Source organism: Lissotriton vulgaris, chromosome 3_2 (assembly GCF_964263255.1).
Source record: "Lissotriton vulgaris chromosome 3_2, aLisVul1.2, whole genome shotgun sequence".
Lineage (NCBI taxonomy): Eukaryota > Metazoa > Chordata > Amphibia > Caudata > Salamandridae > Lissotriton > Lissotriton vulgaris.
Window position 1 is genome coordinate 225,111,731 of NC_141690.1, and position 15,622 is coordinate 225,127,352.

The 15,622-nt window shown below is 50.2% G+C and overlaps 1 protein-coding gene across 1 annotated transcript in view; it reads right to left on the bottom strand.

The window, feature by feature from the left end:
* POLR1A (RNA polymerase I subunit A) overlaps nucleotides 1-15,622 on the bottom strand; it is a 565,818-nt gene that overhangs the window by 101,906 nt on the left and 448,290 nt on the right. The window contains exon 25 of the mRNA XM_086964251.1: nucleotides 11,333-11,500. Coding sequence (XP_086820377.1) covers nucleotides 11,333-11,500 — 168 coding nt within the window. The remainder of the gene's footprint in view (nucleotides 1-11,332; nucleotides 11,501-15,622) is intronic.

The following is a 15,622-nucleotide window of genomic DNA, read 5'->3' on the forward strand; positions in this document are numbered from 1 at the left end:
CTTATTCCTGTGGGACCTGTCAGTGTCATTCAACACCATCGCCCCCAGTATCCCTCTGCACACATTACACAATCTCGTTTTCCCAGGGACAGTCATTAAATAGATCTATTCCTTCGGGTCAGGTCATGGCAATGCTTCCATTCACTTCGGCAATTCGCAAACTGAACTAAGGAAACTACCAAGGTTCTATCTTGCCAGCATTTTTGTTCAATCTTTAAGTTTAAAGTATTTTATTCAGCACAACACAGAAGGACAAACAGACATCTCAGTGATATACAGCAGGGCGGAGAAGCTAGCATCGAAAAGCGCTGTCAACAGTCGATATTCCACAAGTCACGCCCATTCAATAACCGAAGGCACCTGTCGTCCCAGCATGTCATGACATTTTCCATGAAACCCCCCCGCCCAACAACCCCTCCCAACAACCGAACCCCCAACTTCCACCCCCACACCCACCCCCCGTCCAGTGCACAATCCTTTACCGCGTCACACATCCAGGTCACAAGATCAAGAAGGAGAGGTCCAGAGAGAGATCACGGGGCAGACCCCACCGGGGCCGGGAGCCGCAAAAGGCGGAGGTACTTGGGGCAGGTAAGTTCCCTAAATTCAGTAAGCAACAGGGAGTGAAACGGTTGCCAGAGCTCCCCAAACTGTTCCACGTCACCCGCCACTGTGAGGGACATTTTCTCCATACCTAGCACATGCCACAACCTGTGAAGCCAGCCAGTGATAGACGGTATCACAGCAGTGTGCCAGTGAATCAAGATATTCTGAACAGCGGAGCCCAGTGCTATCGCTATCTGCCTGCCCCTGCGAGAACGGAGGGGGTACATTAGATCATTGGGAAGCCCTAACAAGGTATAGGCCGGGAAGCGAGGCAATTCAATTTCAAAGTGAGAATCTATTTCGTCTAACACCTCCTTCCAGTAAGGCCCCAAGAGCGGGCAGTCCCAGAGTATGTGCGTTAAAGTGCCTCGGTGCCCACATCCCCGCCAGCATGTGTTATCTTTTTTACGATCAAACTCATGTACTCGCTCAGGTGTATAATACCAGTAGGTAGAGACTTTAGTCAGTGTGTCTGTGAGCCCCATGTGGTAAGCTGAGTGCCGCGCTCTGTAGGATATGTGTTCCCATTCTCTAGGGCTCAGTGTCCTCCCTAACTCCCTTTCCCAACGCTCCCTCCCAGGGTGATAAAGATGTGTCGCCGGTGGCTGTAGTAGTTTGTACAAGTCGGTAATCAGTTTGGAGTCAGAGGTCCGTGTCATAAGCCAACGTTCATAGGGGAGAAAAGGCCGATCGGCCGTCTCTCTCACCTGTGGCTGGAGTGCCCAGTGGCGAGCCTGCATGTAATGAAGCCGTTCCGTCTCTGGGAGGGAGAACTCCTGACGAAGGTGGTGAAAAGGGACCACTCCCTCCGGGTCATAAAGGTGACATAAGGCTCTACACCCAGCCTGACGCCACCTCGTGAACGCCCCCCTCTCCATCCCCGGAGTAAAGTCCGGATTGTCCACCAGTGGAGTAAGCGGTGATGGAAACGTAGTGAGGCCACACAAACTGCTAGTAGCATCCCACGCTCGCAGGGGCACCCTCGTGACAAAGGAGGCATACAGATTTTTGGGCCGATGCTGACGACGCAGGAACGGGACCTCCTGCAGGGGTCTCCCCGCCACCGCCTGGTCCTGAAAGAGCCAATGCTTATCCGATTCCCACTTACTCCACTCCACAAGATAGCGCAACTGAGCCGCCTGATGGTATTTGCGGAAGTCCGGGATACCCAGCCCACCAGCCTCCGGAGGTAGCAGCGAGAGAGCCCTACGCATTCTAGGCTTCTTACCCTGCCAGACAAACCGAGAGACATCGGCCTGTAGTTGCGAGATCCAACCCATCGGCGGTTGGAGTGGGAGGGCCCGAAAAAGGTACAGCACCTGAGGTAAGATCGTCATTTTAACAGCGGCTATCCTGCCGAGCCAGGAAAGGATGCCTCTGTTCCACCGACCCAGTTCCTCCTTAATCTTGGCACCCAGGGCTCGGTAGTTCGCTGATACCATAGCTGGTAGGGTAGGGGCAATCTGGATCCCCAGATATGGGACCGCCCCTGAGGACCAGAGCATGGGGAATCGCTGTTGCAGACAGGCTCTGGTGTCCGGCTCAAGAGAGATATCCAACGCCACCGACTTCCCCATGTTCATCTTGAACCCTGATACCGCGCCAAAAGAGGCCAGTTCTTCCATGCATGCCGGTAGAGCTATGCGGGGCCTATCAATGGACAGAATAACATCATCAGCATAGAGGCTGATGGCATGAGTGAAGCCTCCCATTTGGATGCCAGTCACCATTGGGTTATCGCGCATCCGCTGGGCTAACGGCTCCATATAGAGCGCGAAAAGCAGAGGCGAGAGCGGGCAGCCCTGCCTGGTGCCGCGTTCGATAGCAAAGGAGTCAGAAGCGAGCCCGTTGACACGGACCACCGCCGACGGGCGACTGTAACAATTAAGGACCATGGAGCGGAACTTCTCCCCTATACCAGCCTTCATAAGCACCCGCTCCAAGTAAGGCCAATGGACCCGGTCAAATGCTTTTTCTGCATCTACCGCCAACATCATCCGTTCTCCCGGGATCCGGGAGGCCTTCTCCAATAGGTGAACTATCCGTTTTGTATTGTCCACTGTCTGTCTCCCGGGGACAAAACCTGCCTGGTCCGGATCGATCAGCCCCGGCAAATGGAGAGCTAGTCTAGCGGCCAAGATCCCCGTATACAGCTTCAGGTCAATATTCAGGAGGGAGATCGGCCTATACGACCCGCATTGTTTCGGGTCCTTGCCCGGCTTGGGGATAACCGAGATCGTGGCCCGAAGTAGATCGGGTGGAATGGCTCCAGGTTCCGCGAATGAATTGAAGAGGCGTGTCAGGATGGGGGCTAACGTCGTGCAGAACGTCTTATAGTAAAGCGCTATGTATCCATCCGGACCCGGTGCTTTGCCATGCTTAAGTCTGGCAATAGCGGAGACCACCTCCTCAATCCGAATGTCTCTGTCTAAGTGTTCCGCTTGGAACGGCTCTAAAGAGGGCAACGTGACAGAGTCCAGATAAGCGTCCATGGCCACTTCATCTGGGGGGTCCCCCGTATATAGCTCCCCGTAAAAACCGCGGAAGACTGCTGCTATTCGAGCGTCTTCTGTTTCCAGGAACCCCGTTGAGTCCGAGACCTCCTTAACAAGCTGGGACTGCCTCGCTACTCGTAGCCTATTTGCCAGCAACCGGCCACAGCGATCCCCACCGGTGTAAAAGGTGTGACGCAACCGCAACGCCGCATATTCCGCCCGGTCAAGGTCCAGGGCCGCAAGAAGCTTCCTGGCCTCCCTGAGCTGCCGCCAAATTCGGGGAGCCCCCGTTCTGCGATGGATCTGCTCAAGCTCCCTAACCCGATCCGTCAGTTCTTCTCTCTTGGCCCGCCGCAATTTATTATCCGCCGAGGAGATCGCAATAAATTCCCCTCTGATAACAGCCTTCATGGCTGCCCATTGCGTGGCCCGGGTAGTGTCTGTGTTGTCGTTATGGGATTGAAACTCCTGAATCACCTTCTCAATGCGAGCAACCACTTCCTTTCTGTGCAGCAGTGTGTCTCGGAGGCGCCACGTCCGAGGGTGGGGAGCCGTCGGAGGCACACTCAGCAGGACCTCAACCGGGGCATGGTCAGAGAGGGAGATCACTCCTATCTCCGAACTCGAGGCTAGCGTTTTCACCGGGGCGGTAACTAAGAGGTGGTCCAGCCGCGCGTATGTCTTATGGGCATGGGAATAATACGAATATTCCCTATCAGTCGGGTGTAGATGTCGCCACAGATCCAGGAGGTCCACCTCCTTTAGCTGGGCCTTACGGTCCGCGGATAGCTCTCCGACTTGAGGGGAGCGTTGCGCCGACCTATCCATTGCGGAGTCAAAGACAATATTAAAGTCCCCCCCGAGTATGATGTGTCGATCCTGGGTAGAGGTGACCTCCTCGATTGCCGCCTGTAGAAAGCGGTCCTGCCGTTCATTGGGGCTGTACAGGGACCCGATCGTAAATAGAAGACCCCCTATCCTAAACCGATAAGCCAATAATCTACCTTTTTGTTCAGTGAATTTGTGGAGAATCTCCCCCTTGAAGTGTCGCGCCACCAGAATCGCCACCCCAGCCGTTTTTGTAGTGCAAGAGGAAAAGAATTGCGAAGGGAATTTTCGCGATCGAAGTCTGTGTGTGTCTTGTGATAATAGGTGCGTCTCTTGTAGGAGACAAATATCAGCCTGAGTGTTCTCTAAGAGCGAAAGGACAGCCCTCCTCTTAACGGGATTATTCAAACCCCGCACATTCAGGGTTACAACCTTAAACGTGGCAGGAGGCATGAACAACAGCACAGCAAAAAGCTACAGGGCCCCCACCCGGCAGAGGCGGCAAAACAGAGGCACTATCTGGCATGGTGTGGAGCCAAGCAACAAGTAAGGAGCAGGGACACAAAGAGCCGCAGATGAGGTATCTACCATAGATCAAACAGACCATCCAGGGACTCACCACCCGCCAGGAATTCCTCACAGATCTCTCCATCCCATGCAAGCCCACATTCAAATCAGGTGGACAGGCCAGGCCACAAACACCATAGCAAAGTGGAAGCAAACCAAGAAACATAGGCATTGCTAGGACGACTAAAAAACCCCCATGTGCACTGGACGACCCTCCCTCCCCACTTCCAACTCCCAACCCCCCCAACCGTCCCCAGTCTACCCCAACAACCCCCCCTCCCCCAGTCCCCTCCCTCAACCGGGACTGGTTCAACAACCCTAATCCCATCCCTTCTCACCCCCCCGAGAACCTTGCAAACCCAGTGTCCCAGTCCGGTCCTTATCGGACAAGCCTGCGGAAAGTCAAACAAGTGGACGTCCAGCCACCACGCATCTCTCCGTTCCCCCCTCCCCCCCAGACCCCCAAACCTGTAGCTCCATGATAGCGATGTCGATCTCCCCCCGGAGTTCACTTTAAGCTGTCAGCGCCACTACCATCGTCGCAGGATCATCCGCCCTTTCCTGCGTGGCGGCGCCAGACTCCACTAGGGCCGCAGGAGAGCCCGGTCGTGTCGAAGAAGTAGATGATTGTCGGCCGGGGATCGTCTGCCATCCGTCCCTGGTGACACGGCTCCGGCGGGGTGTGTGCGTACCGTCCTCAGTGGCGGTGATCCCCAGAACCCCACACGTGTCCTGAAGGGAGCGCAACTGGTGCAAAGTGCCATTCCACCTAAAAATGAGCCGGAAAGGATGACCCCATGAATACTGAGTTCCATGCTCCCTGAGAAAGTCAGTCGCAATTTTAAAAGCTTTGCGCTTCTGCAGGGTTGTTGCAGCCAGATCTTGGTACAGAGCCACTCGGTGGCCCCGGAACTCCAGGGCGGGTCTTCTCCGAGCCTCCCGTAGTATCCGCTCCTTCAGGGGGTAGTCAGGCAAGAAGGCCAAGATATCGGGGGGGGGCGCTGAAGTCCGGCGCTGCAGGCCTACTCTGTGCGCCCTGTCTATCCGGATAGGAAAGTCAGCCGGTTCCCCCAGTACCTCTCGGAACAGTTCCCCAAGGTATGCAGCTACATCCTCCCCTTCCTCTCGGGACGGAACTCCCCGGACACGGATGTTGTTCCTCCTGGAACGATTTTCCAGGTCCTCCGAGTGCGATTGCAGGTCAATGTGTTGTTCTCGGAGTCGGATGACCTCCTGCTGCAACTGTGTGATTTCATCGTCCCTAGCATGTCCCGCTTCTTCCACTGTGGACACTCTGTCACCCAGACCGTCCACCTCCCTCCGTATCTCGCGGACCTCACTTGCGACCTCCTGCTTGAGCGTCTGAAAGTCTTCCCTCAATGTGCTGAAAAGGGACTCCAGGAAGGATCTCGTAACCGGTGGTTCTCCTCCGCTCGCTCCCTGAGAACCACTCGGGTGGGGAGGGGATGGCTGTCCCCGGTCCTGTCTCGCATTGCTCCGGTTCAGCATCTCAGGTAGCGTGCGGTCCCCCTTCCGGGTTCCCCTGTTGCTCGACATGCTTGCCACCACGGTGCGCCTCTCGGAAAGTCAATAGACCAACCCCCGTTGCGGTTTAGGAACCGAGCTAGTGGTCTCTGGCACGATCTGTGGGGCCGAGCCGCTCCACTGGCCGCCCCTCCGGGGTCCACAACACCAATCAGCCCGGCGCCGCTCTTCGGCCTCAGGTTCGGCGTCACCAGCGCTCCTGCGGGGTCTCCCTCTTAGCTAGGCCGCAGCAGGCCCTCAGGGACCGTGTGGAGGTCGCGGTAATGTCCGGCCCCTGCGCCGCCTCACAGTCCGATCCAATACGCCGCCAGAGGCTCCCCCGAAGTAAGGGACCGACCGTCCCAGTGCCAAGTTGGCCGGGGTCAATGGCGACCAATAGCTCTGCGTCTCAGCCTCCCAGCTTCCGGTCCCCCGTAGCGCCCAGGGGCCTCAGCCGCGACTCTCCCCTCCGGCGACCCCCAGCTGCCTGACTCACTGCAGGGTCCCCTGGGGACCCAGGGGATCAGCTCCGTGTGCCGTAGTCCCGACCGTTGGGCTGGGGGCCCACCGTCGTGCTGTGCCTCCGAGGCCCGGGGTGCAGGTAGGCGTCTTCCTCCCCGGCCTCAGCCCAGGCCCGACTCGCCTGCGGCCTGGTGCTTTGATGCCCCGCCGATGGGGCTGCGCTGGGTGCGATCAGTGCCGGGAGCAGCGGGATCCACCCCTGGACAGTGCAGAGAGACCCCTTGTGCCTACCGGACCGCCAATGGGATTGCCGGTGGTCCGCAGCCTCCCGATCGGCCGCCGCCGATCGTCAACTAGGCCCGCAGTAGGCCCCAAAGCCAGCCGCTTGCGTAGGTCCGAGTCCGGCCCTCCCCGCGTCCCAGAGTGCAGCGGACTCCACACTCCGGCAGCCGGGCCCTCCGCTTCAGGCTTCCCCTCTCCCCTCCGCACAAAGTCCTGACTTGCCTCCGGGGGTCCGCCGCCCAATCGTGCACTCCGTTCAATCGGGGAGACAGTCTCCGCCGGGCAGGGAGAGAACTCCGCACCAGCTCACCGCCATCTTGTTCCTCGGGGGGCGGGGTAGGTGTTTCGCAGGCGCCACCGGCGCCGAGTGTCCGTGGCCGGTTCCCGGACCCCCCGCAATGGTTTACTCAGCGTCCCCTGGCTGGGCGGTCCCTCGCGGCGACCGCAGCTCCGCTGTGCACCACCTCGGCATGGGCAAGAGGCCCCGGCTCCCGTCAGTGCTGATCCGGCGCCAGGCGCTCCGACCTCCGCCAGAATATGCGCCGCTGTGTTTTTCCGGTGCGTTCGGGAGAATGCCGATTCCCCCGCACTTGCAGCTGTACTTTGTGGCTCCGGGGGGGAGAAAGTAGCTGGAAATAGGGCTTGGGGCCTCGGTGGGGATCAGGAGCTCCGGAGCGCACGTCCTCCTACTCCTCCATCTTGGCCACGCCCCCCTTGTTCAATCTTTAAATACAACACTTTTGCAACTATGCTCCACCAGGTAAGGGAAATATTCCATGTTTGCCGATTAGCCTCCAACTGCCAAGCTATTAATAAGAGTTAAAATCTCTTTCTATTGACAGATGAGTAACAGCACTAACGTTTGTCAAATTATATCCTGCTAAAATGAAGACCCTTTCCACTTCACCCGACCTCTAATATTTGAGGTCTCGCCAGCTGTCCCCTTTCCCATGGGGTCGCCTCCTATACAGTTTGAAATCTTGGTGTCCAGACAGATCGAGGGCTTACTCTTGCCCCCTAGATTTCTATAGTTGCTGCCTCATGTTTCTTCAATTGTACACTCTCAAGAAAATCCTTATTTACACTCACAAACCTCTCCACACTCATGTTGTAAATGCACGTGTTCATATTGATGGACCCCACTTCAATTACCCATCACCCCTGTTTTGAGGACTTCCACTGCCTTCCCATTCAAGCCCAAGGCTTCGGCCATTGTCCACAAAGCGGTAAGTGGAAATTATTCAAACTGGCTTTCCAACAAATTCACCCTCCCCATTCTCTCCCTCAGGTCTACAAAACTTAATCATCAATCTATTCAGAGATCCTAAATAGTCACATATGGAGATATAGCCTTCTCGGTCACGACAGCCAAGCTGTGGATCATGCTCTTTCCTTCAATTAGACCAGAAAAAAGTCTGCATATCAAGACATGGCTTTTTAATATGCAATTCTGAATTATTATAGGTTTGTTAGCTTAATATCATTGCTTCCCCCCATCCTCCTATAGTATTTAGCTTGGCATAAAGTATTTATGTACAGTGACAGGAAGCTATTCTTTAAACATGTGGCAAACAAATAAAATGAACATAACATAAAAACTGGCTATGCCTTCGAGAGAAGTGAATCGCCCACTGAGTTTGGTTTAAAACACACAATTTGGTAATCAGTAAGCCCATGTGTCTCTCTACCTTCATAAACGGTGGGTCTGATAGCCCAGTGGACTAATACATAGCAGGAATGCTTTTATGACCCCACTCAGCTTATCCAACCCAAATCAATGAATTAATAATAGTGAGTTGGTTAACAATAACTATGTGATTTAGCTCAAAGAAATTAATGGGTGAAGGTATGAATTATGAAAACATGTTATATAGGCACATGATCTAAAATCACCACTTCTGATGTGATTTTATGGGATTTTAGATCTGATGTGATCTCGCAGCATTTGCTACTAGCTAACTATACAGAGTTCCCTTCAGCAAACCCATGGTGCTCTGAGCTGTAACCACACTGGGGATGCTATCACTATCTTCAAACAGATACCCTTCTCCCATATTTCCCCGTCACTTTTGCAGATCAATTTCACAAAATGCTCATCCACACTGTTAATGGCGGCCTGAACCACTCTGATGTAATGATCAGTGACTCACTTTGTAGCACTCTGTGAGCGCATTAGCATCATCGTCCTAGCTTGCCTACGGTAACAGGATTCGAAGGAAGACAAGTCTGGAGGTTGTCACAAAATGTCAGAGATAAAGGCTTTGCATCTTTGGAGGGTGTACTTTATATTGGTATCCGAACAAGAACATTTCCTTTGACTCTAACAGAGTCTCAAGTTATTTGGAAATGGCAGGGCCCACGTCAAAGACATTTTGGCTCTTGCTAGGCAATGGAGCTACTTTTCACCCAGGGCCTGCATTTCAGTTCTTGGTACTATCTTAGGGATGTTTACCTTCTCCGTGAAGCATGTGTGGGAAAACGAAATCTGGACACAACTAAGTAGAGTAAGAATATAATGTCATTTTTAGAGAAGAAAACTTTGATCATTTAAACAGGGCTCTGGAATTTAATCAAATATCTAACCTCAAAGGGATGGGATGCTTCAGAAATCAACCTATCCTGTAAAAAAATACACTTATAATTTTTGGAGTCATTTATTGAGATGACAAACTATGGCAGCATTCTTTTTATATTAGAACCCATGTAATAGCCTCTCAGAGTATGCTAGAACTCATATGTTATGAGGGTTTAGATTCTAGTAAGGATATCATTTGCCCCTTTTCTCGGAATCTACATACGGGGGCTGAAAGTAGAGGTGAAGTGGTAGTTCTGAAATTGGAATACCATTGCGAGTCTGTGCACATCCACATATTTAAGGGTATTCACCAAAACATCTTCAATCTCCTGCCACATGGGAAAAGGTTTGAATTGTACTCCTGACAATGAGAGGAATACAACTTTTTTTAATGGAGAGGATAAAAGGGGGTGTAGGGAAAGAGAATTTTGCTTGAGCAATGCATGCATATCTGCTTATGCGAAAACAGAATTAGTAAGTCTGCTAAGAGTATGGGTTCTTGGCCTACTTTGTAAACTCTTATGACTGATGCAAGTCCTAAATATGCACCAATGTATAGATATATAATTGTGGGTCCCTTTACCTTAGGAATCGGGCTGCTAAAATATTTACATTTTGCCCAGAATGTTGCTGTAAAGGTTTTATACAAATTCTCTTTCAAGTATCTATACTGCGATTAAGTAAACAAGCAGCCAAAGATTTTATCTGTGGCCTCAAACAATATGAATGTGGATGGGCAAAAGGAAATCCGCGCTGCAGTGTAAAGTATTGAGTCTGAACTTCCTTGAGGGAGCAGATAACTATAATGTTTGTTGAACATTCCTGGATTCCGTTATATGAAGCAACTGAAGGTATTTCTTCTTTCTTTAAGAAAACTCTTACAATATTCACAATGCGTATAATGTTTTTAAAGTGCCTGTGATGTTTAGGGAAGAAACTAATTTATATTCAATTTGAGTAATATAATAATGTTTAATTTGTGTTGCATTACAGGTTGACAAAGTCTATCTTGCATATATAGCATCGACAGCAAAGAGCATGTACTCACAATTAGATGGTACATGCCCCTATGGTGAGAGAGGAGGTTATGCTCAAGGATGAGTACCACGTTGATTACACAATATTATTTATCTTCTACTTTTCAAGACTACCAAAATTTCACTTCTACACACAAATTCTAAAAACTAGAGAGATTCATTCCCAAGGTGTATCAGGTCTATAGATCGGGATAGATGATCAAATATAAATGTTCATCTTGTCTTCAGATATCCACTGTAACTCACGGGCGTTAATGCCCAGAGGAGTGATAAACCAAAGTAAGGCTATACAGTGTCTTTGTTTTGTCCTTTATCCCATTCCTCTTTCTCAGTACCGTTAGCTTAGCCTAAATGGGGTAAATGTGTGGTTCCCTCTGGAGATTATGGGGAGAATGGCCGAAGCGTGCAATGCTCCCTTTAGATCCAGACTAGAGAGTTACTGCTTTCTGATGCAGGGTCGTTCAAGAGTTGGGCAAGGCACATTTCTGGCTGGGCTAGAACAACACTTCGATATTTAACACATTTTCAGTTTTCATTTTAATTAAAAAAAAACAGACACAGACAAGCCAGAATAAAGCAAACAAGTAGCAATAAAAGAAAGAGGAAAAAAAGAGAATGGATTAGCACAGTGCAAAATGGGAGGCCAGAGAAGGTAGGCCAACCACCCCCTCACCCCACAACCCCCAATAGGGTAAAACAAAAATATTAATTGTAAAAAAGACGATACAACTTACAAACACTGAATTTCATTATTTAGTGATTCTACATGCCTTTATGTTCACAAACAAGAGGTGGCTGTTTGTTGTTTTTTCAACTGCATGCAGAGTTTGTGCCCCAATGGTGTCATTCAACCTATAAAATCTCTCCTCTATTGAGGTAGATGACATTTGTTGTTTGTGACAAAAATCAAGAGAGGTTGTGCTGAAAAGATAAGAATGGGAAATCAATCTTCTAACCTAGGAATGCCCAGCGTAACATTCATTTCACCACGACCTGCGAAGTGGAAGGTGTTCAGTGTCATCTGTGTGGACGGCTCCCCGATACTCTGGGCAGCAAGAAGCCCCACTGCCTCTCCGGGGTCACACAAGGCCCGCTGCCACTTCAAATGAAGCAAGGTCTTCAATCTGAAACACAACAAAATAAACACATGAACCATATGGACAAGACCACTTCAACACAAGGCCTAAAAGCACATCACTCCACATTTGTGCCTTTTACATTCTTCTCTCGCTCATCTTTTTGTTCCAACTCTATGTAATTTTGCAATCCATTGATTTTCAAAACACTGTTAATTTTGATGAGTGTGCTTCTAGGTAACCATCAGATCAGGCAGAGGGAAGAGGGGGGCATGGTTTTTCAGGGGGTAGAATGAATGCAAGCAGAGAGAAATAGAAAATGTAGGGCTGGAAGAAAACCAACTGCATGAAACTACTACTAAAGCATATTCTTCCCCAATGACTAATTAAGCTGCAAGATAAACACAAATCCACATCCTCCTTGGATGATAACCAGAGATGGCAGAAAAGGCAGTAGAATGTCTTTTGGACTCCAACACCAAAAGACAAATGTGTATAAGAGCACGTTACTTATTCCTTACCTTAGAATTATTCCCAGGCCTCAGACTAGCTCTGAAAATGTGTTGTGAGCAGCACCCCTGTGCGCCTGTAGTTGCCATTATTCGGCTCAGTTAACTTAGTCAGTGCCGGAAACGATGGTTCGCAGTCCCTATATAGGTGCTCCCAGGCACACTAACGTCAGTTACTCTTCGTGACTTTCCACACCAGAAACACGGAGCCACAAAGTATACTGACCACTGGTATGGATAACTAGGGTGTACCACAATGTAGCCGCTCCCAGTGTGGTGTCACTAGTGCTATTGCAGTTTTAGTTTGTGAGTGCAATCATCTCACAAAAAGTGAAGGACTGGTCTCACAAACCACCTGGTGTCTCGCTTCATCATAGACCAGTTATCCCTCTAAAAACTTGGTTTGATAGAGAGCGGGCATACACCTGACGACAGGGATGCACTTCTAAACTAAGTGGGGGCCCACGGGAAAAATAGTGAGTTAAAAGGTCATTAGAGGTGTCAGCTTAAATTTAATAGTGCTGGCATCTGTATGGTGATTTAAAATCAGGTGATCAGTGTGATGGGGATATTATTGTCCCCCCACCGCCGTAAATGAGATCAACATGTTTCTGCCTAAAGGCCCAGTTGGGTCCGCTGCATTCATGAGGACCATGAGAGCAAAGAAAGAAAGGCCTCCAGTGTTATCCCTCCTATGGGGCCATTTTGACCTCATTTTTGGGTAAGCATTGTGGAGATATATTCTCCGTGATTGGTGCACAGATTGTTGTCACATTACTGTTGCACTCATAGCCACTCACGATAGAACCATGGGGACTGTGGCTGATTCTGGTTTTTGCTGTATGTGTCCAAAGCTATTTGACAGTTTGTAAATATGTTTATTTCTTTCAAGCTTTTAGAATTTAGACATTTCACAGTGGAGTGTGATCCTCATCACCCCACTGAGTGGAATCCTCTCACCGTAGTGTGGTAAGAGTGGATCCCTTTCTTTCTTTGCTATCACTGTCCTGATGAATGCCATTTGGGTGTGGTGCAATACCTAATTTTCTTCCATAAATCGGGACAAGGTCTGATCGATATTCTCTTCTGCTATTTTGCCTAAGAGAGGTAGAAGTGAGATGGGTCGATAATTCCCCGTATCTAATGGATCTAGGGGAGGTTTCTTCAGCAGTGGTTGAACTATGGCATGTTTCGGGAATTACTCCTTCTGTGAGAGAAAGTGAGAGAAGTTCAGCTGTTTTATTCATTGTAGCTTTAAACTCCCTGCAGTAGGATGTGTGGCGGAACCGGGTCTTGCAGAGAACCAGATTTAATATTCTGTAGGATCAAGGTCGTGGCTTCCTCATTTAAATCAGTGAAATTATTTAAACTTAGCCCTGTTTTCGTTCCCGGAATAGCACCGGTCCCTGATTGCTCAGCAGAGTTGTCTGAATCAGTGTTCCCTTGCAGGGAATTGTACATCTTTTTCACCTTGTTTTTAAAAAACCTTGCAAGCTCGTCGCATCTCTCTTTGGAGTAGTGGCAGCTTTAGCTCTGGTGGAATAAGCACACAAACCCTCAGGGGGTTGCTTCTTAGCCAATACGTAGCATATTTTTATGCAAAGTACGATCCATTGTATCCTTCTTTACTGCCCGTCCTTTCTTTGTTCAGACATACCCCACAAAGAGTTGGTCATGTATCCAGAACTCTCTTGTGCAGTCAAGGTGGAACGACAATGCTGTTTATGGGCCCAGACGGTGAAGCTGCTCTTCTTCCTCGGAAGGGGTAAGGCGGAACGTAAAAAGTAGGCAGAGTGACAGTTTGGCCCACATGAAATGGAGTGACCACTTTCGGAAGAAAGGAAGTTCCAGTACAAAGCACCAGTTTCTATGGGTAAATGTTAAGATAAGTGTCTCTGAGCGAGGGCTGCCTTGGAAACTCTAGCGAGCAGAACTGCTGACATTGCGCATTCTCATTGATGGCTAACAGATCTAACCAAGGCTCTCCCTACTGCTGAAAGAGACCTTAAACCACCTCCGGATGGAAACACCATTTGTGATCCCCTATGCAACTTTGGCTGAATTTGTCCGTCCTGGCAGTCATAGAACCCACCCGATGTTGAACCACCAGGGATATCCCTGCTGTTCCAGCCCTGTCCAGGGACGCTGGGCCTCTTGACAAAGAGTCTACGACCTTAACCCACCCTGTTTGTTGCAGTACCACATGGAGATGGTGTTGTTGTGAACTACTGCACTTGCCTTCCCTGGATGGGGTCAGAGAGGCTTTCAATGCCATCCGGATCGCCTGGAGCTCCAACAGGTTGATATTGAGTCCGGGTTCCGCCGGAGACCAGAGTCCCTGTTCTCCACCTCGCCGAGATGGCCGCTCCATCCCAGCAATGAGGCATCAGTTACTACTGTCAGATCTGGTAGTGGAAGGGAGAGGGGTCTGCTGCTGACCCAATCACGGGTTGTAAGCCACCACAGCAGGTCCTTCACAGTTCCTTCCAAGATCTGGACCTTGTTGGAGAGATTCCCCTGATGATGTGCCCACTGGAACTTCAGGTCCCAGTGCAGAGCATGCATATGCCAATGGGCATGTGTCACAAGCAGGATGCAGGAGGCCAAGAGGGCCAGCAGCCACAGAGTCAGTCTCACTGAAATCCATGACAGAGGCTGAAACATCGGTATAATAGCCTGAATATCCTGGACTCGCCGTTCGGGAGCATAAGTCCGAAACTGCACCGTGTCCAGAACAGCTCAGATGAAAGGAAGCGTCTGAGAGGGAGTCATGTGTGACTGTGGCACGTTGATAGCGAACCCCAGTTTAATGCAGGAGGTCTGCCGTAGTCTGGAGGTGGGTAACAACAGCCTGTGGTGAGCCCACCTTCAACAGCCAGTTGTCGAGATAGGAGAAGACTGGCACCCCTGATCTCCACAGATGGAATATACAAACCAAACAATTACAACGCATGCTTTTACAACCCGGTTTTTACATCACAACTACCATTACATTGCATAATTTTACACTGCATGCCATTACAACGCTTAAAAAAAATACCATTACAATGCATAATACTTTTAGGGCAACAGTAGGGTAAATGTTGGCCAGTGTAGGGGGTAAAAATTACTAATCTCATCTACCCCAAAACCCATATCCACCCTAAAACAAAAAAATCTCTATGACTTACCTTATAATGCGTTGTAATGGCATGCGTTGTAATGGCATGCGTTTTATTGACATGCGTTGTATTGACATGCGCTGTAGTGACATGCGTTGTAGTGACATGCGTTGTAGTGACATGCGTTGTAGTGACATGCGTGGTAAAGGCATGCGATGTAAAGGCAGTTGCGCTGTAACAGCTGTGTTGTAAAAGCAGTGAGATGTAATGACTGCGTTGTAATGGATGTTTCCCCACAGATGAGCTGCAACCACCGCCTTCAGGTTGGTGAACACATGAGGGGTGCTGGTGAGGCCAAAGGGGAGCACAGCATATTGAAAGTGCTTGTGGCTCACAGTGAACCGCAGGTAACACCACTGGGCAGGCAGGATGGGAATGTTGAAATATGTGTCCTGCAAGTCCAATGCCACCATCCAGTCTCTGGAATCCAGGGCAGACAAGACCTGAGCAAGAGTGAGAATCTTGAATTCCTCCTTGAGGAAGAAACTGAGAGAGCGGCG